Source organism: Misgurnus anguillicaudatus, chromosome 9, assembly GCF_027580225.2.
Source record: "Misgurnus anguillicaudatus chromosome 9, ASM2758022v2, whole genome shotgun sequence".
Taxonomy (NCBI): domain Eukaryota; kingdom Metazoa; phylum Chordata; class Actinopteri; order Cypriniformes; family Cobitidae; genus Misgurnus; species Misgurnus anguillicaudatus.
In genome coordinates, this window is record NC_073345.2 from 21,559,618 (window position 1) to 21,585,431 (window position 25,814).

Below are 25,814 nucleotides of genomic sequence, written 5' to 3' on the forward strand. Positions count from 1 at the left end.
GTTTCTAATTTTAACATTATAAAATAATTTGGTGGGTGGGTTACAAAAAAAGACACTTGACTGCAGCACAAAATTCAAAACAATTAAATGTTTGCGAATAAAGCATGCACGTCAGAAGTACGACAGACTAAATTAACATATGCACATTTACATGAATGCATTTAGCATTCAATTTTATCCAAAGCAAGTCTATTCAAAACATACCTTTTTATCCGTATGTGCATTCATTGCGAATCAAACTCATGATTTTGGTGAACACAGTATTGTGTTTTGATACATGAATAATACTATATAAATAACACTTAAAAATACGTAATTACAAAGTTTAAAATTAATGTATGGCATATATTAAATGATGCCATGAGACATTATTATAAAGATTATGTAGAAATTTAAAGAAAAGACATAAAGATCAAAATTAATTTGTATATAAAACCTTGTTTTTCAGAATCTCACAAAACAGATTAAAAATGAAGGATCATCTAAAACAGACAAAACACACACTAATAATGTTTAAAAAAAATAGTATATAAAACAAATAAACAAACAAACAAAAACAATATATCCTGAGGTCATGCTTTTGGACACTTCTGGTTCAAGTCTGATATGGCAACAGTCGAAAGCACTTCCTTCTCAATTGCATGTTGTTAGTCTGGCCCAAAACATACATTATAGATTAATAAAGCAATTGGCATTAGAGCTTAAAGTCTCTGTGCTTTGATGGCTTCATGTTACAAATACATCTGTACACAGTGTTTGAATTGTGTTGTAATGATTGTCCATGTTACTCAGTCACAGTGATAGCTTGTGCAAAATTCCTAGATGGACATCTTGATCCACTGGGAAAAACTAGTGCCCTGTGTCAAGGTCCCGCATATAGTCCTGTAGGGCCTGAAGTCGAGCATCAATCTCTGACAGATCAGCACCTGTGTCAATAGATGTGTCTATAGAAAAAAACATCTTTTGTAACTTTTTCATTTAAACACTGGTAGAGATATTATTATATATGCTTGTTTTTTATATTTTTGTACATGATGCACTTTGGGATACCTGCTGCTCTCATTCTTTGTGCAGGAGTGCTACACATTGGTTTTTTGTTTAAGTGTCTTCCTCTGGTCTGAAAGAAAAATAACATTAGCTGATAATCATGCCTGAAATCCGATATATGCCGTGAAATGTGCTTTTTAAAACCACAATTTTAACATTATGCCCATTGCTACTCACCACAGCTGGCCCATTAAACCCCAGTTTTCTTCCTCTGCAAAACAAACAGATAAGTAGACAGCATTATAAATTAACAACATACTGTCATGGTTCCCACACCTTAACTTAAAATTCAAGTCCCTTTCAAGTACTTTTCAGGTCCAATACCCTCAAATTCAAGGGTTAAATGTGGGAACACATTTCAAGTGAGAGCAAGGTTACATCATGTTCCCTTTTGAGGAACATCCCAGGGCCTTAAATTTTTCCCCCAGATTTACAAACTTTCAAGGATTTCAATGACCTGTGGAAACCCTGTACTGTGAACAGGTCCAAGAAGTTAGCCAATCATATGGCAGCTCATTTACATACATTGTTTAAGGTATTCCAGCAGCCAAAATAATTTCACGGCTGAGAAAGATGGTGTAAAATGGTCATGTCTTTTATGCAAGAAACCTAGCTTTATATCTGGTGTTTTTTAATAACTCGCCTGCTATTTAGAGGTTTAGCAAGCTCTTCAAACTCAGCTACGGATCCTTCAGAAGAGCATCGACTCCTCCTGCTCTCCACAGACACGCTCCTTCCCCTGCCAGCACTTCTTTCTCTCATCAGCTGAGGAACGGGCTCTCTGGACCGTGAACGTCCCCTTTCCATCAGAGATGGTGAAGTCAACATGTCCCTTCTAATCTTCCTCTGACTTAGGAAACAAAAATGTACTTCTGTGATAATAGAAAAGCGAGTTTGATCAAATAACCTAAAATCTCTGCCAAACTCTTGACTGATGATAATGGACTCATGCAAATGTCAAAGAAAGCTTATAATAATTCACACCTTTCATAGTAAACAGTATTTCTGCTCACAGAGAAGGCAATGCTTGCAAAAGAAAGACAATGATAAAACAGCAACATAAAGGCAGAAAAATGCACTAAATATACCCTAGAAATAAGTAAGTGTCCTACTTTTTCAGTTCTGCTTCTTTTTGGCGCCGTTGTCTGTCATGGATGTATGATGTAGGATCAAACCGAGGTGCACGTGACCCTGTGACATTAATGAAACATTGAAATGAAATCAACAAACACTACCCTATCCTGAACAGTTGTTCATAATCTTGAATACAGTATGTGCTTTCTTTGTTACGTTTACCTGTGGGAGATGGTGAGGGTCTTGAGATGCAGTTTCGAGACCCTGAAGAATCTGCTCTCCTAACTCTCTCCTCTGACCTCTTGGCCCTGTCCTCCATCCTCTCTCTTGAGCCTGAACGTGCCCTTACACAGGTTAAACTGCGCTCTCTTGACAAAGAACGATGAACCTCCCCATCGCTTCTGAGCCCACTTCGATTAGACATGACTGGAGTCGCCCGCCTGGCAAATTTGAAAAAAAAAAAGGATAAAATAGTTGCTCTCACTTGAGCAAAAAAATAAATAAAAATACAACAGCAATTAAACTTACCCACGCCGTAACAAAGCCAACTCAGAGGTTAGACTTTTAACACGTATCCGAAGAGCACGTTCTGATGCTTTGAGTTCCTCCAACTAGCATCCAGAGTTAAAAAGTGGTTGTTAAGTTGCAGTGACAACAGTCTCGGTTTATCTCATCATATAAAAGTATTCTGCTTGCACACACCTGTTCCAGCAGGATGCGCTGTTCCTGGTTCCTCTTGCTTGCCGAGCGTTGATTTTTTGCCCTCTCCTTCAGCAGCTGTTCCTCCAAGTTGCGCACGGCCTCTCGGAGCACACGAGCCCCGGGAGTAGAACCAACCCCTACCATTTGTAGACGGTCCAGAGCCTTGGCCAAGGCCTCCTTTTCATCTCTCACCAAAGCCAGTCTGATTGACACATGAGGTAAACAAATTTTTATCATTTGCAATACATAATTTTAAAGATATAGCCCAAGAGAATTTGGTATGCCTTTCTTTACCTTTAATGAAACTATACACTGAAGCAGCCTAAATAAAATGTTTATAACTTTTGTATAACAACATTAGCATATCACAAAAAGAAACAAGAACTGACTCAGCGCGTAGCCTCCGTGTTTCTTGGTCCGATACTTTGTGTTCCCCTTTCAATCCTAATGCTTTGAGCTCCGCTCTCAGAGCTCTGATCTCCTTCTGCAGCTCCGCTGGATCAGGTTTTCCAAGAAATGGAAGTGGAAGAGGATAGTGTATCCTATGTAGAAAAATACAACTTGTATTGGTCATTGTTTAAAGTGTGACTAAAATAAACCGTGTGTTCAAAGCATACAGACCTGTCGAACTCCACAGTGTAGATGAGGATGAGGTATCGCTTTGCACTGAGAGCAGGGGACTGTGGCTGAGCACGAGGTCGGCCGACAACACCTGCCTTCCGGTTTCGGAGAAGCTCTAGGTCTGAATAAGTCAATAGGTCTAGGGTCACTGATTCACTAGACTGCAAAACAAAAAATTGGAAACAGTAGGGATGTTTTCATGCAACCAAATAATCCGTTTGTAATCAGCAGGAAAAAAGTACACATGTAAACGCATGAATCGCAGTATTTTCTAAATCGGATGCAAAAATACCTTGTGCACATGCGCAGAAGAATTGTGCTCCAAGTTTACGTGTTATATTTACTTCTTATATCACGTGATTACCGTTACAGAAAAACGCAATAGTAAGGCAATAGCATTACGTGCATTATTAAGGTAACGTTAATGGGGTCACGACGAGCTGCACTAAATTCTGCAGCGTTTATCTACACTTTTAAAACATAGGCTACTTAAAGTAATAAAATAGGCGTTGTGCCTTTTGAAAAGTGTGTTTTCATTACCTATACCTGAAAACTCCTTAAAAACAACTTTCTCCAACTCAGTTTTGACTTCTATACAGAGATAAAGCGTGAACTTGACGAGAGATGCTGTCTGCAACATTGCGTTGCCAGGTCCTCTGCTTTTTTCGAGTTTAGATTTGGGCTACTGTTTAAACTGTTTCCACCAGTTGTTGTTTTCTGCGGGTTACAGATTAAATATTTTGTTGCTTAGTTATTGGTATTTGGGCTGTGAATAGTCATTGGGGTGGTTTTGAAACGCTGATCTGGCAACCCTGGCTGTGTGCTTGCGCAGACTTTCGTACATGTATATAATGTACATGTAAACGAACATTTAAATCAGATTGCAATGTTTAGGGTGCACGTAAACTGTATCGTCTTAACTGTCAATCGTATTAAATTCAGTCGGACTGACAAAATTTTGTGCATGTAAACATAGCCAGTGTTAGTAAATGTGATTGTTCACATAAAGTGAGATGGTCAGCAACTTCACAAGTTATACTTCATTAAAAATTTATAAAATGCCTATATGCATATATTGATAAACTCATAGGAATGGCCCACCTTAAGTAAATACAAGTTAAGCTCCATCAACAATGTTGACCAAACATCACTTGGACTCTTACAGCACAGATTGTAAAGTTGAGGATATGGATCACAGATATCAATTGTATGTGGATTTCCATCAAATCCTTGTTGTGTTCGTTTTAACCAGAAATAATTACTAGTGATCAACAAAAAGGCAGAGATGCTCTTGAAAAATTTTAACATGTCTGTAAACCATACAATTTCTTTAAGAATCAATTAAAATTGAGATTTATATCTAATAACGCTGAATAAATAAGCTTTCTATTTATATATGGTTTGTTATGATAGGACATTATTTGTCTGAGATACAACTATTTGAATATCTGGAATCTGAGGGTGCAACTTTTTTAAATATTAAATATATTATTTAGAAAATATCTTCCTGGCCCATGATATTTACATAATATCCTAATGATTTTTTGGCACAAAGAAAAATCTATAATTTAGACCCATAAAATGTATTTTTGGCTATTGCTACAAATATATCCATGTTTTTATTACTGGTTTTGTGGTCCAGTGTCACAACTAAGTTGCAAGCCCTGTTGATCTACCTTGTTCACTGCAGACTCCAGCATGCTGCAGAACACGGGAAACTGTTTAAAATTCCCAGTTTTCCGGGTCAAGTCTTCAATATCTAATTGTGCAAAAAAGAAATAGGGGTTTTAAACAGAAAACAGCATTTAAACAACAGCAAACTAAACTTGTAAAATACTCCACTTACAAGCAGGATCAAACTCTCCTCTCCACTGGTCTGCCGTAACAACATCTGAAATCTCTACAATCAGCAACCGCTCCGCCAGCTCCACCTTGACAGCAAATTCAGATCCTCGAAATTTCATATCATCCTTCACAACTGTCCCAACCTCCATTGCGGACCACTGTTTGATAACCTATAAGGAAATTAGTGCACTACTAGGTTGTTAACATAAACTAAACGGTTTGTATTTAATGACATACACATTTAAATTTGGCTAAAATAACCAACTAATGGCTTTATTACAGACACATTTAACAAACACACAATAGTGCAGAGTGAGATTTATTTAAACCACACAGCCTTCGTTATAAAGGTCTGGCTTCATAAACCAATGCATTGTGTTGTCCATACCAAACACACATCGAGCTGTCGGTTACAAATGACAACTACTGACATGACACTGGCACGATTTGGGTCATGAACCATTTCAATGGATGAGGCTGACATTTTTTCCACTTCATTGAAATGCCTTCTTTCTAAAGCTAAGCAGAGGATGTAACCACACTTATTATTCATATAACAGTTAAGCTAACAGATGGTTGACTTTTATTATCTTGCTAACCAAAAGATTTACATATGTCTGCAAAATAGATCGCAAAATAACTATATACAATAACAAGCATGACTAAAAAAGACATCAAGCGCAGTATTTGTTGAAAGTTATAGAGAAACGAGACTACCGAATTACCGTGTGTTACGATAGATACATCTGATTCCACACACAACTAGCACGCTAGCAACCTACCCGTTATTGGTAGAAGTGCGTTAGGCAGCCACGAGCTGTACAATTAAAACCTACATTTAAAACGTCGATCAAAATAAGACTCAAAAATAAACAGACACATAAATATGTCTTCTCTGCTAATTTAGCGAAAACATGTTCAACAAACCGGTCGTTGCTCAACTCGAACAACTAAAAACAGCGGCTCAACGACCGGGAATTTAAAACTCCCGCCCACATCTGGTAAGATTGGTCAACTCGAATAAATGTGAGAATTTGATTGGCTCTTTTGCTCATCAATCAAATAAATGCTTTCACTGCGGTAACGCCCTCGGTCAACCCCTTACACTCCCCCAACAGTGATTTACAAGACAACAGGCAAGTTTGAAGTATTTTTCAATCCACAAGAGGGAACTATTGCTCTATTATTCCAGCTTTCATTTGGGTCAATAATTATTGTTCACAATCATAGACGGTAAAAAAGATGAACCGATACGGCGCTGACATCTTGAGTCTGCGCAGTAGCGATTTCGGGACCACAATCACAATATATCAGAGTTAACTATCTCGCATGAAAGAACATTACAGCATTCTATAGTAGTAAAGGGGTAGTTCACCTAAAAATTAAAATTTTGTCATCAAATACTCTTCCTTGTGTTGTTCAAAACCTGCATGAGTTTCTTTATTCTGTTGAACACAACTTAAGACATTTTGATAAATGATGATGGTAACCACACAGTTGACGGTAACCATTAACTCTTTTTTTATTTCTAAAGTCAATGGGTACCGCCAACTGTGTGCTTGCTTACCATCATTTATCAGAATATCTTATTTTCATACAGATTGAGAACAACACAAGGGTGAATATATGATAATACTGTAGTGTGCTTTAATATTTACTATGGTAAGGGTTAAAACACTACAGTATTAACAAATTTTACTACAGTTTAGTATAGTAAATACTAAACATACAATTTTTATTTGCGTTAAATAAAATGTAAAGGAGATGTAATACTAAGGAAGCTCACAGCTTTATTTAATCAAATACAAATAATGTTTAGAAACAGCAGTAAACAGTCATATATATATACAATATAAATAATATTTTCTCTTTCAGATATATATAAAGCTTTCATTATTTACATGCACACTGAGGCCTTTTTTTACAGTAATGCGTGGGGCTTGTAATTCCCATCTGTTTCAAGAAAAGTTTGAACAACCGTTGGGGCTGGGTGGTAAGCATCATCCATCTCCAATGTGGGTCCAGATATTTGGGAAACATCAGCTGGCCAGGACATAATATATGTGGGATTTTCAATAAATGAGGTAAGCATTTTAGCATCAGACGATGATGATAAAGGATCCGAGGTAATAAAAGAAGTGACAGAAGGATAGGATAAGACAAATGACAATTCAGAAACATTCTGGTAGGAAAGATTAACAGGACCCGATGAGGAATTAGAGCTAATGAGAGCACTGTCCTCCGCAGGTTCTAGTGATGTTGAAGTAGGGTCTATACCGTGAATCTCCTGGATCTCACACTTTATATACGGTTCAGTCATCTGGGAGCAATACATCCTCTGGAAACAAAAAACCAAAGTGTAATGTCAAGTTATTAGGAGTGAGATTGTCTGTAATTGCCAAATCAACTTTTCAAATCAAATTACTTTAACATAACTTTAAAAAAGTTAAACAATTTTAACTTGAATTAATAAGCCAAAACGTCAAATAGTAGGTTAAATTGACTTGCAAAACCAAGTTGTTATAACGTCATGCTGCAAATTTTTTACATTGTGTCAATAAATAAAAAATGTGAATTAATTTCAATTTTACTAACATGTTCAGTTTTTTTTAAGTGTGCACTTTAATAATCATGCTGTTTTTGAAAGCATAAAGCTCTGGTGACTTACCTTTGTAGCCCATTGCCCTAAAAGTTTTGGTTTAGGTATATCTGGATACAACATTTTCTTTATCCTGATGGATTTTAAAGAGTAACACTTTAAATGCAAATAGCAAATCTATAGAAAATACATAATTTCTTAAACAAAAAATAAATAAAATAAATAAATAACAGTGGAACATCTTACCACTTCTTCTTTCTGTAGCAAAGAAATGCAATAATGATGAACACAAGGGCTGCCACACTGGAACCCAAAACCATGGCCACAATCATTTCGTCATCTATGGAGATTTTGTAACATTACTTACAATGTTATGACAAGCGGACACAGTATCAAGTACTTTCATTAATGCCATTTAAAATTGTTAATACAATACAATACAATACAATACAATATTACAACAAAGTACAGTAACTGTAGCTGTAGTTACACATTTGCACATAAAGAGATCATATTAGTTTTCATACATATTGGTACCAAAATTATATATAAATCATAATTATAAATGATCTGTACCTAAATGGTACAATCACCTATATAAGAGTAAAGCCCCATTGACAGCAAGGGACCATATTTGACCAATTTTGTGACAGTTTACTGTAACTAAGCTAATATTGTTACCATTTATTGTGAATTGTCCTTCAACAAAAAATAATCAATAAAAAACATAAGGAAAATATCTTTACACATATGGCTTTTATTCATAGTTGTTGGGAATGTGGCGTTTACACCTTCCCCTGCGGATGTAAATGCAGCAACCGTGATATCGTAGGTTCCAGGATCTAATGTTAATTGAACTGACGTCTCTACAAAATAAAAACACAAAGTTTATTTGTAACATGCAACCTTTTCTTAAGGAAAGTCAATTAGGAACTGAACCCACCATTTGTTATTGTGCTGATATATGCTTTATCAGCACCAGATGGGATTGTTGTGACCCTGTAACCTTGTATGAAGCCTTTTTGCTCGTCTAAGGGCACTTCTTTCCAGGAAAGCAGAAGATTTCTGCCATTAACACTTCCTGTGAGATCTTGAACTTTCTCAGATGGCCCTGAGAACAAATAGGTCAAAATGAACAATAAGAAGGAGAATGGAGAAGTAAGGATGACCAAAATATTTGTGTGATTAGCAAATACTGTATTTCCTAAGTCAAATACTAGCGTGGAAAAAAGTGATTATGAATAATGTTTTAAGGTTGCAGAATGGACTTCAGAAATCGGAAATCTTGACTGCTTACGTTGCTCTATAGCATAACCCTCGCTCTTCTGGAGAAGCTGTGGAGCACCAGCAGTACAGCTGTAGACTGAGACAGTATATCTGACACCTGAATGAAGGGACTCTATTACAAAATTATGCAAAAAAATTAGTGCAGGAATAAAGAGCAGTTCACGCTATGGACATAAAAATTATATGTTTATGATTATAGTTATAGTAGTGTGTGTGTGTGTGTGTGTGTGTGTGTGTGTGTGTGTGTGTACAAAGCAACAGGTGGGTTTGTGCAACCTACAAGTAACTGTGCTACAGGATATTACTTATCTTTAGTTAGACATTATAAATATGATTATAAAAATAATAAAAAAGGTCACAATATACACTCACTTAAAGGATTATTAGGAACACCTGTTGAATTTCTCATTAATGCAATTATCTAATCAACCAATCACATGGCAGTTGCTTCAATGCATTTAGGGGTGTGGTTTAGGTCAAGATAATCTCCTGATCTCCAAACTGAATGTCAGAATGGGAAAGAAAGGTGATTTAAGCAATTTTGAGCGTGGCACGATTGTTGGTGCCAGTTACTGCCATTTTCACGCACAACCATTTCTAGGGTTTACAAAGAATGGTGTGAAAAGGGAAAAACATCCAGTATGTGGCAGTCCTGTGGGTGAAAATGCCTTGTTGATGCTAGAGGTCAGAGGAGAATGGGCCGACTGATTCAAGTTGATAAAAGAGCAACTTTGAATGAAATAACCACTCATTACATCCGAGGTATGCAGCAAAGCATTTGTGAAGCCACAACACGCGGATGAGCTACAACAGTAGAAAAGAGGCTACAATTTGCACCAAAATTGGACAGTTGAAGACTGGAAAAATGTTGCCTGGTCTGATGAGTCTCGATTTCTGTTGAGACATTCAGATGGTAGAGTCAGAATTTGGCATAAATAGAAAGGGAACATGGATCCATCATGCCTTGTTACCACTGTGCAGGCTGGTGGTGATGGTGTAATAGTGTGGGGGATGTTTTCTTGGCACACTTTAAGCCCCTTAGTGCCAATTGGGCATCGTTTAAATGCCACGGCCTACCTAAGCATTGTTTCTGACCATGTCCATCTCTTTATGACCATCCTCTGATGGCTACTTCCAGCAGGATAGTGCACCATGTCACAAAGCTCGAATCATTTCAAATTGGTTACTTGAACATGACAATGAGTTCACTGTACTAAAATGGCCCCCACAGTCACCAGATCTCAACCCAATAGAGCATCTTTGGAATGGGAGCTTCGTGCCTTGGATGTGCATCCCACAAATCTCCATCAACTGCAAGATGCTATCCTATCAATATGGACCAACTTTTCTAAAGAATGCTTTCAGCACCTTGTTGAATCAATGCCATGTAGAATTAAGGCAGTTCTAAAGGCCAAAGGGGGTCAAACACAGTATTAGTATGGTGTTCCTAATAATCCTTTAGGTGAGTGTATATCAGTACATTACATTACACACCACTAACAGAAGGTAAAGACACGTAAAATACACTTTTGTTACCAAATACAAATATTGTTACATTACTTCCAACTGACCTGACTGGATCCTGGTGCTTAAGTGACCAGGTGGGATCTTTATCCATTTTAAATCACATTTTTTCTTACTGTATGTTTGAAACCAGTCAACAACATAACCACAACTGGAACTGGATCTCTCCTCCCAAGATATGTTAAAGCCACCATTAATGCCTCTGATCTGGCTTACATTGACTCCTGCAAAAAAAATTGTAAAACCAATAAAGCATTTAAAAAATTGACCTATTTAAATATAAAATGCTCTAGTGACCTCACCAGGATAGCTTGTGATGGTGATGTTGGCAGGGGGAGATAGGCCAGCGGAGTTTTTAGCAGAGACAGAGATCTTTCGATCACTCATTTTATTTCCAAAGCTGACAGGGTAGCACAGTGTTTCACTCTGGATGCTGATCTCATTTTTAGGGTCGATCGTAGTCAGTTCATAACCAGTAAGCACCCCATGACTTTGTTCTTTTGTTAGAGGCTTTAAAACATTAGTTATATATACATTAGATATTAGTTTAATAAAAGCAGAACTTTAACTTGTTTGGCTTTATACAAAGTGCAGAGAAAAATAATACAATCCTGCCATTTAGTTACTTAAAAGGCACATTTTTTACAAGGTGTAATATAAGTCTCAGATGTGCCTAGAAAACTACCTTTACATTGCACCATCAGACAGCACTATTTTTTGGTCCATATAAGCAAAAATGCCCGCACGTGGTTTCTCGAGAGAGATATCACAGATACTTAGCAAACTGCAGATGCTTTTGATGTGGAAAAACCTACCAAGTCCAGGACTCTAAAAACGTCTCGTGTCTCTGCGGGATCTTTATGGTATGTGTGTGAATGCACGCACAGATTCCTGAATATCATTGGCAATGTGAACGAACCAAAAATCAAACGATCCCAGACAAATCCTGGACGCATTTTCAGTGTATTTTCTGTAATCTCTGTGCGAAAAGGGCTAAATTGGTCTGTGAAGTTTCAGCTAAAAACTCCCCACGGATCATTTATTATAGCATGTTCAAAATGTCCCTATTTGGGTGGGAGTTTTCATGTTTTTATGTACCTTTAAACACAAATGAGCTACTGCCCTAACTCCCTTACCACCAGACAGCGAGTGCTTTCAGTTACCCAATAGTGTAATATGCAAAAGGATAATGTTTAAAGTATAAACTGCTCTTACCTTCGATAGAACATATGCATTTTGTTCAAGATATTGGATCCAAACATCTAACGCTTCTGGAACTGAAAAGAGATCATTGGTGTGACAAATTATATAATCTGTAATTGCATACATTTTCTTATACTTACATTATAATTTAATTTAGCATCATAAGATAGTATTTAAAAATACATAAATCAAATCATATGAAAATATGAAGCATATTAAATGATACAATGGTTAGTATGACAAATTAATGTATTTAATAAAATGTCAAAAAACTGGGCACCCGACACAATCTTGAGACCCCCAGTTTGAAACCACTGCTCTTAAAAGTATTGGGTTGGTTTAACCCATGTTTGGGTAAATATTGGAGAGAACCAACCGCTGGGTTATAAATAAACATAAGCTGAGTTTTTCTTACCCAAACATGGGTTGAAACAACCCAGCATAGGTTTATTTCACCCAAAAGTTGGTTCTGTGCAATATTTGTATAAGTGTATTTATGTTGTGTATACTCACTGTCTTCTTTAGTTCTGAAGCGCGTAATATCACTCCAGTCACCCCACATGTAAAAGTTCTCAGAAGACCCACAACTCACTTTAGCTGTGTAATTAGTAAAAGGCTGAAGATCTACAAGCACAATTGAAGTAAGTCTTGACCCACTGAAGTTTTTCTTTGTGAAGATTAAAAATATTTGGCATCATATTAGAATCCTTTCAAATGCATCATATTTATAAAGCATATGTAAGTAAGCAAGATAATAATTAATGATACTAACATTGTACAAGTGTCCATTGAGTTCCACCTGACATATCATTAAAAAGGAATCGTATGCTTTAACGTTCCAGTCCCAATTAATAGTGGCATTTCTTTCATAAACAGCGCGAGTATGGACGTTCGTGGGGGCTTTCAAAAATACTGTGAAAGAACAAAACAAACTGATTACATTTTTTTAAAGATTACAATTCACAACTGAATCTAAAAATGACTGGTGCGGCCATGCAGTATTCTGTAAAAAATGTTTTTATCCTGACCTCGATGTAAGGGGTCAGCTGTATAATTGAGGATCTTCACACCAAGGGGATTTATGGCAATCAGGGTCCAATTTGTCACATTGGCTTCATTCACGGCACAGTGACCAAACTCCTCAACCTTATTAACCTCACATTTTCTAACAAAGATAAACAATAAGCATGTGATAGTACATTCATTACATGGTCAGTAATTACATGATTCACGGTTATAATGCTTATTTTAGTAGATGGACTGTGGGTACCTTCCATTAAGTGTGTACTTTGTAAGTGTTGTTTTTTCAGTCACAAGAGTGTCTCGACCAAATGTCCAGTTACACTCCACAGAGATGAGATCCCGTGTGACACATCTGAGATCCTGGTCATCTGGGGGATCTGTGGCAGCCAGAGAATGTGTACAGAGATAAAGGTCTGGAATGTATGATAGTTGGTTATATATATATATATATATATATATATATATATATATATATATATATATATATATATATATATATATATATATATATATATATATATATATATATATGAAGAGTTTCGTTGCAAAACGAGATAACCACCGTTTTTTTAATTGTTCAGAAATCGCGTTTTTTGGTTGTGCATTCCAATTAATTTCAATGCAACTGCAGTTGGTTTGTTTTGATTTAAAACCTTCATAACTTAAAAAATACAGCTAGTAGCACCATAAAACAAAATAATAACATGATAACATAATAATAAACATGTTTTGACAAAAATGTTAAAAAATGGATTTATCTCGTTTATATGTTGGCAAAAATACAAATGAAAGACTACTCCCCAACTATATAAAAACAATTTCCAGTTGCCTTTAAATAAATTGTACATTTTAACATTTATCTAATGACTAAATATCATTTGAATGTACTCTTCATATATATATATATATATATATATATATATATTACATTAGATAAATGTTAAAATGTAGAATTTATTTAAAGGCAACTGGAAATTGTTTTTATATAGTTGGGGAGTAGTCTTTCATTTGTATTTTTGCCAACATATGGAATTAAATGTATTATCGGGCCGTATATGGGAAAATATGTGTGTGTGTATATAATATATATATATATATATATATATATATATATATGTATATATGTATATATGTATATATGTATATATGTATATATATATATATATATATATATATATATATATATATATATATATATATATATATATATATATATATATATATATATATATATATATATATACATATATATATGTATATATATGTATGTATGTATATATAAAATATGTGTGTGTATTTAATATATATATATATATATATATATATATATATATATATATATATATATATATATATATATATATATATATATATATATATATACACACACACATATTTTCCCATATACGGCCCGATAATACATTTAATTCCATATGTTGGCAAAAATACAAATGAAAGACTACTCTCCAACTATATAAAAACAATCTCCAGTTGCCTTTCAATAAATTCTATATTTTAACATTTATCTAATGACTAAATATCATTTAAATGAATAAATTCAATTTGAACTGGATATGTTCACACTTACACCCAACAAATACGGTGGCGCCATAATAACCACATTTTAGGTTCTGTTGTCCTGTCCGGCTCTGAAGTTGATATGGTTCTGAGATGTATGTCCTGTTGCTGATGGGGATTGTACAATTTTCCAACGGCGTCTCCGTGATGCAACAGAAAGTGATGTTGCTCCCAACCAGGAATGATTGGTCATGAGGATAGACATGTGTATCCGGGTTTCGAGCAGTTCCTGTAATTTTGCAAAGCAAAGACTTAATAAATTTAATGAACTTGTCTATAGAGCTCCGGACGTCACGTTACCCATTATGTTTACTTTGCTATTTAGTCAGGCAGGGACAGCCGGGAGCGACAATGAAATGAATGGCGCCAGCAGGAATTTCAAGGCAACAGAGTTCACTGCGAACTTTAATTCAAAAGTCATGTACATAGTAGATGGTTCATCCAAAAATGAAATTTCTGTCATCATTTACTTACCGTCATGTTGTTAGACCTGTATGAGTTTCTTTTTCTAATAAACACAAAATAAGATATTTTGAGTAATGATGATAAGTACACTGGTGGACTATAATAAGAAAAACTATGGAAACTATGGATCTCTATGGATCCCATTAACTGTGTGCTTACCATAATTTATCAAAATATCTCCTTCACCATTCATCATTATCACAATAATTTACATCCTACTATGGAAGTCAATGGTTACCACCAGCTTTCTTTCTTTCTTTCTTTCTTTATGTATTTATGTCCCCTAAGGGCAGTTGGTTGTACATCAAGACCAGCACATAAAGAACAATTAACACTACATTAAAATAAAGCAATAAACCCCAAGAAGCAGTGGGTTACCAGTGCATTTTATAACAGCTAAGGGGCGTTGTTAGGCACGACGCGAAGCGGAGTGCCTAAACCCCCTTAGCTGTTATAAAATTCACTGGTAACCCAAAGCTTCGAGGGGTTTATTGCGTTTATAAAACGGTTACTTCATATTCATAACGTTAGCGGGATTTTATAAAATAAAACACAAATAAGTTGTAATTATATTAGTATAAATATTACTCTTCCGCCAAACAAAGTAGTTCCTCAGAATCAAGTGTGGCTGCAACAGAACGCAGTTCACAAACAACAGAGACGCAGCAAAGGCACAATGAAAATATGATTAAAGACTGTGGTGTTTATTTTATAATCAACATTCATCTAATTTATACATTAACATTTATATCGTGCAACTGTTGAAGTGATGATCAAATATTTTTGGAAGCATGCTTAACTTTTTCCCCGTCAGCGTTTTTTTTTTTTAAGTTGCCACCCAGTTTTAGTTGAATGCCTTACAGAAAAATTCTCTTCTTTAAATAAACATAAGATATCAAATGAAAGAACAGTCCATCCGCTTTCCAACAACATCAAAAAACTTTCATCCTACCTTCATTTGTTGTCTTATCAGTTATCACCTCTCAAATGTTCAGCTAAATGCGGAGATAATTCCATTTTTGTGAAGAACTTTGTAAGAGATCAGATTCAGAGCCTGATCAAAACACACGTCACGCTAAATCCACCACAACGCTGTTGTGTCGAGTGAATGTGTCAGTGTTTAAGTTGGATAAGATTGCCATCTTGTGGATAATAGCGGAAATATCAATAAGACAAAAAAACTTCAGAGAACGTTTTCTCTTTATTGACGAAATGTTTTATTTATTGACATTTATCTGGATATCGCCATAATTGTGCAAAGGTAGAAAAATAAAAAAATGATTAAAGACTGGTGTTTATTTTCATAAATCAGTACGCAGCAACAGTGGCGCAGTGATACTTGTGATGCGGTCTGAACCGTGGGTTTACCGGGGTATTTTATCACGGCTTAGAACGCGTTTCAACCAATCAGAATGAAGAACCAGAACGAGCCGTTTTATAATTGTACATTTAAAACTAGATAGAAAAGTTTGAAGACAAACTTTATGTTGGCTTGACAAAGCCTGGCCTGAACGTTTAAAAAACTTTGAGAGAAACTTAAAACAAGTTTAGTTTAGTAGTCTAACTTTCCGTAAACATGATTTAACAAAAAGTTAGCATGTTAACATGATTTAGCACTAAGTTAACATGATGTTAACATGAATTAGCATGGGTAAGCATGATGCTAACATTAATTAGCATGATGCTAACATGAATTAGCATGAAGCTAGCATGATGCTAACATGAATTAGCATGAAGCTAGCATGATGCTAACATGAATTAGCATGAAGCTAGCATGATGCTAACATGAATTAGCATGAAGCTAACATGATGTTAACATGAATTAGCATGATGCTAACATGAATTAGTATGAAGCTAGCATGATGCTAACATGAATTAGCATTAAGCTAGCATGATGCTAACATGAATTAGCATGAAGCTAACATGATGCTAACATGAATTAGCATGAAGCTAGCATGATGCTAACATGAATTAGCATGATGCTAACATGAATTAGCATAATGCTAACATGAATTAGCATGAAGCTAGCATGATGCTAACATGAATTAGCATGAAGCTAGCATGATGCTAACATGAATTAGCATGAAGTTAGCATGATGTTAACATGAATTAGCATGATGCTAACATGAATTAGCATGAAGCTAACATGAATTAGCATGATGCTACATGAATTAGCATGATGATAACACGAATTAGCATGAAGCTAGCATGATGCTAACATGAATTAGCATGAAGCTAGCATGATGCTAACATGAATTACCATAAAGCTAGAATGATGTTAACATGAATTAGCATGAAGCTAACATGATGTTAACATGAATTAGCATGAAGCTAGCATGATTCTAACATGAATTAGCATAAAGCTAACATGATGCTAACATGAATTAGCATGAAGCTAGCATGATGCTAACATGAATTAGCATGAAGCTAGCATGATGCTAACATGAATTAGCATGAAGCTAGCATGAAGCTAACATGAATTAACATAAAGCTAGCATGATGCTAACATGATTTAGCATGAAGTTAGCAAGATTTATTATGAAATTAGCATAAAGCTAGCAAGAAACTAGCATGAAGCTAGTATGACTTAGCATGAAGCTAACATAAGGCTAACATGACCCAAAGACCCAACGACCATGTCTCTATGATTTTCGGATCCAGAGATATAAGGCTTTGTTTATTATGTTGCTAGGGTGCTCATATTTGGTTGCTAGGGGCGTGGCTTAATACCTCAATAAGAATCCTCAGAGACTGATTGGATGCCTGAGTAAAATGAGCCCACCCCCATATCTCCACGACACTCTAAAGTGAAGATATTCCATCTGGGACGCTTTTATTCCCTTATATGGGCATGTTTCCTGCCCCATTATAAGTCAATGGGGAAATTTGGGTGCCTCTTACACCCCAGGGGTGAAACTTACACCCCAATGTGATGTATGTTCTTACAGAGCCTGCCAGCCTCTTCAAATGTGGTAACCCACACGTTTCTACAAATTTCTCGCTTGCAGCTATGACCCGTCAAAGTTTGTCGCAATGTTAAGTCAATGGAAAATTTGGGGTGTTTGAGGGCCCCGTTTAGGAATTTGGTAGGTCCCATCAGTTAGAAAAGTCATAGCACCCATCTACGGACCAGTCTTAAAAGTTTTGTAAAGTTTTGTGGGTGTAGCTTGAAAGCTCTGGGAGGAGTTACAATTGGTAAAAAGTATGAACAGAAGAAGAATAATAACTAGATAGAAAAGTTTGTTGACAAACTTTATGTTGGCTTGACAAAGCCTGGCCTGAACGTTAAAAACTGTTTGACAGAAGTTTAGTTTAGTAGGCTATCTGGCTGTTAGTATGTTTAAGTAAAAAGCTAGCCTGATTTAGCATGAAGCTAGCATGATTAGCCTGAAGCTAGCATGAAGCTAACATGATTAGCATGAAGCTAGCATCAAGTTAGCATGATTAGCATGAAGCTAGCATGATGCTAACATGAAATAGCATGAAGCTAGCATGATGCTAACATGAATTAGCATGAAGCTAGCATGAAGCTAACATGATTAGCATGAAGCTAGCATCAAGTTAGCATGATTAGCATGAAGCTAGCATGATGCTAACATGAATTAGCATGAAGTTAGCATGATGCTAACATGAATTAGCATGAAGCTATCATTATGCTAACATGAATTATCATGTATTTAACATTATGCTACCATGATTTAGCATGAAGCCAGCATGATGCCAACATGAATTAGCATGAAGCCAGCATGATGCTAACATGAATTAGCATGAAGCTAGCATGATGCTAACATGAATTAGCATGAAGCTAGCTTGATGCTAACATGAATTAACATGAAGCTAGCATGATGTTAACATGAAGCTATCATGATGCTAACATGAATTAGCATGAAGCTAGCATGATGCTAACATGAATTAGCATGAAGTTAGCATGAAGCTAGCATGATGCTAACATGAATTAGCATGATGCTATCATGAATTAGCATGAAGCTAGCATGATGCTAACATGAATTAGCATGAAGCTAGCATGATGCTAACATGAATTAGCATGAAGCTAGCATGATGCTTACATGAATTAGCATGAAGTTAGCATGATGCTAACATGAATTAGCATGAAGCTAGCATGAAGCTAACATGAATTAGCATGAAGCTAGCATGAAGCTAACATGAATTAGCATGAAGCTAGCATGATGCTAACATGAATTAGCATGAAGCTAGCATGATGCTAACATGAATTAGCATTAAGCTAGCATGATGTTAACATGAATTAGCTTGAAGCTAGCATGATGTTAACATGAATTAGCATGAAGCTAGCATGATGCTAACATGAATAAGCATGAAGTTAGCAAGATTTATTATGAAATTAGCATAAAGCTAGCATGAAACTAGCATGAAGCTAGTATGACTTAGCTTGAAGCTATCATGAAGCTAACATGACCAAAAGACCCAACCCCTATGTCTCTATGATGTTCGGATCCAGAGATATAAGGCTTTGTTTATTATGTTGCTAGGGTGCTTATATTTGGTTGCTAGGGGCGTGGCTTAATAGCTCAATAAGAATCCTTAGAGACTGATTGGATGCCTGAGTAAAATGAGCCCACCCCCATGTCTCTGTGACACTGTGCTGCAAAGATATCCATCTGGGCATTTTATAATGGAAGTCTATGGGAGATGTTGCTAGGGTGCCCAAAAATGGTTGCTAGGGGCGTGGCTTAATTGCTATGGGATGATCCAGAGAGACTGATTGGATGCCTGAGTAAAATGAGCCCACCCCCATGTCTCTATGGCACTGTAAAGCGAAGATATTCCATCTGGAACGTTTTTATTCCCTTATATGGCGGTGTTTCCTGCCCCGTTATAAGTCAATGGGGAATTTTGGGGGCCTCCTACACCCCAGGGGTGAAACTTACACCCCAATGTGATGTATGTTCTTACAGAGCCTGCCAGCCTCTGCAAATGTGGTAACCCACAAGTTTGTACAAATTTCTCGCTTGCAGCTATGACCCGTCAAAGTTTGTCGCAATGTTAAGTCAATGGAAAATTTGGGGTGTTTGAGCGCCCCGTTTAGGAATTCGGTAGGTCCCATCAGTTAGAAAAGGCATAGCACCTATCTACGGACCAGTCTTAAAAGTTTTGTAAAGTTTTGTGGGTGTAGCTTGAAAGCTCTAGGAGGAGTTACAATTGGTAAAAAGTATGAACAGAAGAAGAATAATAATAATAATAAGCTTAGATCGAAGAACAGTATGTTGGCTTTGTCAAGCCAACATAACTAGATAGGTACATTTCCTGAAGAAAATGTGAAGTGGTGCTTGCCGTGGCAAATTTTGGGGAACAATATATGATTATACTCTAAGTCACGAGTCAAACGGTCCAACCCCCGTGTCTCTACGATGTTCTGATGCGGAGATAAAAGGCTTTGTTAACTCTGTTGCTAGGGTACTGTATTTGGTTGCTAGGGAAAAAATTGGCATCCCATAATGATTACACTCTGAGTCACGAGTCAAACGGTCCAGCCCCCGTGTCTCTACGATGTTCTGATGCGGAGATATAAGGCTTTGTTTACTCTGTTGCTAGGGTACTGTATTTGGTTGCTAGGGAAAAAATTGGCATCCCATAATGATTACACTCCGAGTCACGAGTCAAACAGTCCAACCCCCGTGTCTTTACGATGTTCTGATGCGGAGATATAAGGCTTTGTTTACTCTGTTGCTAGGGTACTGTATTTGGTCGCTAGGGAAAAAATTGGCATCCCATAGTGACTACACTCTGAGTCACGAGTCAAATGGTCCAACCCCCGTGTCTCTAAGATGTTCTGATGCAGAGATATAAAGCTTTGTTTACTCTGTTGCTAGGGTACTCTATTTGGTTGCTAGGGAGAAAATTGGCATCCCATAGTGATTACACGCCGAGTCATGAGTCAAACGGTCCAACCCCCGTGTCTCTACGATGTTCTGATGCTGAGATATAAGGCTTTGTTTACTCTGTTGCTAGGGTACTGTATTTGGTTGCTAGGGAAAAAATTGGCATCCCATAATGATTACACTCCGAGTCACGAGTCAAACGGTCCAGCCCCCGTGTCTCTACGATGTTATGATGCGGAGATATAAGGCTTTGTTTACTCTGTTGCTAGGGTACTGTATTTGGTTGCTAGGGAAAAAATTGGCATCCCATAATGATTACACTTCGAGTCACGAGTCAAACGGTCCAACCCCCGTGTCTCTACGATGTTCTGATGCGGAGATATAAGGCTTTGTTTACTCTGTTGCTAGGGTACTGTATTTGGTTGCTAGGGGAAAAAATGGCATCCCATAATGATTACACTCCGAGTCACGAGTCAAACGGTTCAACCCCCGTGTCTCTACGATGTTCTGATGCGGAGATATAAGGCTTTGTTTACTCTGTTGCTAGGGTACTGTATTTGGTTGCTAGGGAAAAAATTGGCATCCCATAATGATTACACTCCGAGTCACGAGTCAAACGGTCCAACCCCCGTGTCTCTACGATGTTCTGATTCGGAGATATAAGGCTTTGTTTACTCTGTTGCTAGGGTACTGTATTTGGTTGCTAGGGAAAAAATTGGCATCCCATAATGATTACACGCCGAGTCACGAGTCAAACGGTCAAACCCCCGTGTCTCTACGATGTTCGGATGCTGAGATATAACTGTTTGAATCTTATGTTGCTAGGGTGCTGAAAAGTGGTTGCTAGGGGCGTGGCTTAGTAAGTCTTTAAGGATCCTGAGAAACTGATTGGATGCCTGAGTAAAATGAGCCCACCCCCATGTCTCTATGACACTGTGGTGCAAAGATATCCATCTGGGCATTTTATAATGGCAGTCTATGGGAGATGTTGCTAGGGTGCCCAAAATTGTTGCTAGGGGCGTGGCTTAATAGCTCTGAGATGATCCTGAGAGACTGATTGGATGCCCGAGTGAAATGAGCCCACCCACTTGTCTGTAGGACATTGTAAAGCGAAGATATCCCAGCTGGAACTTTTTTATTTCCTTATATGGGCATGTTTCCTGCCCCATTATAAGTCAATGGGGCACCTTTGGGTGCCTCTTACACCCCAGGGGTACAACTTACACCCCATTGTAATCCATGTTCTTACAAAGCCTACCAACCTCTTCAAATAATGTAACCCACATGTTCCTACAATATCCTCAAGCGGAGCTATGACTCGTCAAAGTTGGGCGCAATGTTAAGTCAATGGGATTTTTCGGGTGGTTTTTCGCCCCCCTTTCTGAAATCCTGCACCCGATCGCTTATAAAAGTCATAGCACACCTCTCCTCAATAATCCGGTCGATTTGAGCCCTGTTTCGTGGGACTACAACAAACCGTGCGGGACGAGTTACGCGCCGAAAAAGTGTCCAGACATAAGAATAATAATAAGTATGAGCAATAATAATAGTGATGCCTTGCATAAATGCAAGCACCACTAATAATAAGCTTAGATCGAAGAACAGTATGTTGGCTTTGTCAAGCCAACATAATAATAAAATAAGCTATGTACCAACCATCATGTATCAAATCTTATTTTGTGTTCATTATATAAAAGAAATTCATAAAGGTCTTAAACAACACGAGGTTGAGTAAATGATGACAGAATTTTCATTTTTAGGGGAACTATCCCTTTAATAGATTAAGCAAAACATATCATTATTAAAAGCCTCTGGGGTGCTTTTAACGTGTATAGTATAGATAAAGGAACGATAGCTTTTATTACCTGTAGTACCCTGATATCTTCAACTACCTCATCAACTTTCCCTTGTAATACTCCAGAGACTCTAAAAGCCTCGAGGAGTACAAATGGACGCAATCTAATTTTGCGATAAATATTCAACTTTGGAATCAACCGGGTAAAAGTCGTCGTCATCATTGGAAGGGTAAGTCAACTGTTTTGTTAGCTTATAATCGACCCTAGCTGTCCTTGTTTGTAGACAGCCAGCAAAGATATCACGCCGAGTACAGTAACATTATAAATGTCATTAAATCTTAACCTGTTTAATTCCAAATGTACTGCGACATAAAAATATCCAAATGAGGTGTCATTACTTGCCACCTAAAATAATATGAATTACATAATAAGTCAAAACTAAACATAAAACACAATTTTCACTTTTCCATAAAAACAAAACATGTTTTATTTTTATGGAAAAGTGTAAATTGTGTTTTATGTTTAGTCACAATTGTGACCGGTGGGTTAAAGTGTACACTGAAAATTCTTATAGCCCTGTTATTTTTACACATTTTATACTCTTTCATGTCATTTTATACTTACTATTAAATATAAACATATACAACAGTTATAGCAGCTGTCTACCATGTTATAATAATAAGGTTTGTAAGGTCTAAACGGTCTGATTTTAAATTAGTTTTCAACCACTATCTGTATCAATGTTACAGCCGCTCTATCGCTCTTCTAATTGCCTGCCAAAATGGCAAAGTTTAGGCTGCGTGACATCAACCGCAGGAGCTCTATACAGTCAGCTGTATACAGTAGGCCCAGATGGGCATAAACTTTGGCCACAAACCTTCATAAGGGTACAATGGTGACCAGGGGCCGGTCTGATTTTGATCTCTGTACCTCAGTCTGACCGAAAGGGAAGTGCACTCTAGTGGAAAAAGTGACGTCCACTTCCATCGATGAGGGGTTGATAGGTCTCGCTTCACCTCTATTGTCTCCTATAATAACACAGACATTTCACAATGCAAAAATGAACTTGCCTATATTATTTTTTTGACTGAACAACACCAATTGATCAGCTAAGCACTTACATAGTGAAGCCTCTTCTCTTGCTCAGTGAGAAGGACCTCTATATCATACATAAGTTTCTCCGGTACAGCATTTTCAACATCAGTCCATTCAACGTTTAACACCCAAGTTCCACCTTCAATAGTTATGTTATGTTCTGGAAACACTTTAACATCTTTTACAGGAAGCAGGTGCCCTGTTGCCACAAGAAAAGATAAAAAAGTTATTTTAATTTTGCAAACAAACACCTCTACAAACTCTGCTCCAAATCATTAAGCAATTTATTATTAAGGGGTGGTTTCACGGACAAGATTAGCTTAAGCCAGGACTAGACCTTAGTTTAATTAGGAAATATAACTAGTTTTAACAAACATGCCTTACTAAAAACATTACTTGTGTGCATTTTGAGGCGAAACAAAGAGGACTGATGTATTTTAAAATATGTCAGTCCAAGTTGGTTCAGTTTGGACAGCTTTGGCATTTATTTTTAGTCTATTCCCTGTCCAGGAAACCGCCCCCACAAGTTTTGAGAACTTTCACACAACTCGGCTATCATAACACAACAAATGCATGCAGAACTCACCTTGAATCATGAATGTTTGATGATCCAGAGAAGCAAGCAAAACACACCAAACCCAAACTAACATGATGGAGCGCATAAGACTCTAGAGAAGTTAAGGATCACCAAAGTCTCCATTAGCAATCAGATCTAAGGAAAAAAGAGATCTAATCAATAAAATTAATCATGCTTAGTAACAGCCTTCAACCAGGTAAATGAGTCAATAGCTACAATTATTATTATTATATTTTTAATTATTTTAAAATTACTTTGTTATTTTAAAAATAGAAAGAAGCTCTATTTAAATGGAAAGCATGAAAAGAAACTGAAACCTGAACATCTAATGCCATTTAAAAAGACTACTGAGGATGGTATGTAAAAATATTGAAATTTGAGACAATGTATGGATAAGTCATTGTTTGTCTTGGTTATAAGCTGTATGACCATATGAAAATAAGTCAACAATGAACAAACCACACTGTATAAAGAATTAAATGACTTTGATCCACACAAACTGAAAGTTATCAGACTCTGCTGCTAAGTTACATCAAGTCCTTAAAATAGGGGACACTTTCACAATGATATGACTCAAAAAGTGTCACGATTTTACTGAATCAAACATATATTATTTTACAAAGTATTAATGTAAAGATTCAATAGATTGTATGGTGGAAAATACGTATTTATACAACAAACTTTAAAATAATTGTTATAATGCGGAAAAGACAACCATATACGCGCGATAATAACGTTATTAAGTTACTCCTCTACCCAAACTACCAATTCGATTCCCATCCGTCAGTCAGGACAATCGTAAACATCCGTTAACTCCTACTTCGTGTCGCTAAACAGTTAAATAACAGGTTTTACCCACCTAACTTACTTGAAAAAGCGTTCATCGGCCATAAAAACTGTGTAGAGGAATCAACAAGTTAGTACAATCCCAAAAATGTCATTCAAAATTAACGTTTTTAGCAAAAATTTAAATCCGAGATCGTCTGAGTTGTAGAGAGAAGGAGAAGTTGACGTGCTTTAATCCAGTGATCCGAGCGACAGCGTGAGAGAGCGTGCCGTGCAGTGAGTGGGAGGACCTGACTGAAAACGTGTGGGAAATTGCGAACTTTTATTTGGAAAGGAGTCAAGAAAAGATGGCAAGAGCAACACTTTATTAAAAAAAAATTCTCAGCGTCATTTCAAAGTTACGTTAAAGATAATATACAACCAACTGTTGTTGGATGTGGTGGTGCGTGCTGTATTATGCCGCTTATTACACGATTGCTTGACACAACTAAAAAACTGGACACGAATGATAATTTTATTAGCAAAAAAAAAAAAAAAAAAAAAAAACGAGATATAACTTACACATTAGCACCGGTCAAAAGGACTCACAGTAACCGGATGGCATGACAGTTTAGTGGTTGTTTATCGGCATTATGCAGACCGTTGGATATCGGAATAACTGTTGCAACTGACCAATCAAATTCAAGTATTCCAGAGAGCTTCATTTTGGATTTGGATTATTGCAAATAATAATA

The 25,814-nt window shown here is 36.7% G+C and overlaps 2 protein-coding genes across 5 annotated transcripts; both read right to left on the reverse strand.

Moving 5' to 3' along the window:
* Window positions 1-73: 73 nt before the first annotated feature.
* ccdc61 (coiled-coil domain containing 61) lies at window positions 74-6,299 on the reverse strand. Of its 2 annotated transcripts, XM_055180225.2 has the most exons (14): window positions 6,072-6,299; window positions 5,291-5,459; window positions 5,121-5,203; window positions 3,445-3,605; window positions 3,213-3,365; window positions 2,824-3,025; window positions 2,650-2,732; window positions 2,344-2,561; window positions 2,160-2,238; window positions 2,032-2,073; window positions 1,691-1,897; window positions 1,225-1,258; window positions 1,051-1,117; window positions 74-944 (listed from the first exon to the last, which is right to left on the reverse strand). In XM_055180225.2, the coding sequence occupies exons 2-14, from the start codon at window positions 5,436-5,438 to the stop codon at window positions 850-852; spliced, it is 1,572 nt and encodes a 523-aa protein (XP_055036200.2). In that variant the 5' UTR covers window positions 5,439-5,459; window positions 6,072-6,299; the 3' UTR covers window positions 74-849. The 2 variants fall into 2 exon arrangements, with proteins under 2 accessions (XP_055036200.2, XP_055036202.2); XM_055180227.2 differs by lacking the exon at window positions 2,032-2,073 and having other exon boundaries at window positions 6,072-6,298.
* A 760-nt stretch (window positions 6,300-7,059) lies between these two features.
* On the reverse strand, window positions 7,060-25,660 carry lifrb (LIF receptor subunit alpha b). 3 transcript variants are annotated; one of them, XM_055180743.2, is made up of 18 exons: window positions 25,642-25,660; window positions 24,304-24,429; window positions 23,744-23,916; window positions 23,500-23,650; window positions 14,514-14,732; window positions 13,173-13,302; window positions 12,931-13,067; window positions 12,675-12,814; window positions 12,416-12,569; window positions 11,915-11,976; window positions 11,002-11,209; window positions 10,747-10,923; window positions 9,186-9,287; window positions 8,832-8,999; window positions 8,635-8,754; window positions 8,135-8,228; window positions 7,958-8,021; window positions 7,060-7,627 (listed from the first exon to the last, which is right to left on the reverse strand). In XM_055180743.2, the coding sequence occupies exons 2-18, from the start codon at window positions 24,377-24,379 to the stop codon at window positions 7,211-7,213; spliced, it is 2,592 nt and encodes an 863-aa protein (XP_055036718.2). In that variant the 5' UTR covers window positions 24,380-24,429; window positions 25,642-25,660; the 3' UTR covers window positions 7,060-7,210. The 3 variants fall into 3 exon arrangements, with proteins under 3 accessions (XP_055036718.2, XP_055036717.2, XP_055036716.2); XM_055180742.2 differs by lacking the exon at window positions 25,642-25,660 and adding an exon at window positions 25,163-25,440; XM_055180741.2 differs by lacking the exon at window positions 25,642-25,660 and adding an exon at window positions 25,154-25,440.
* Window positions 25,661-25,814: the final 154 nt, after the last annotated feature.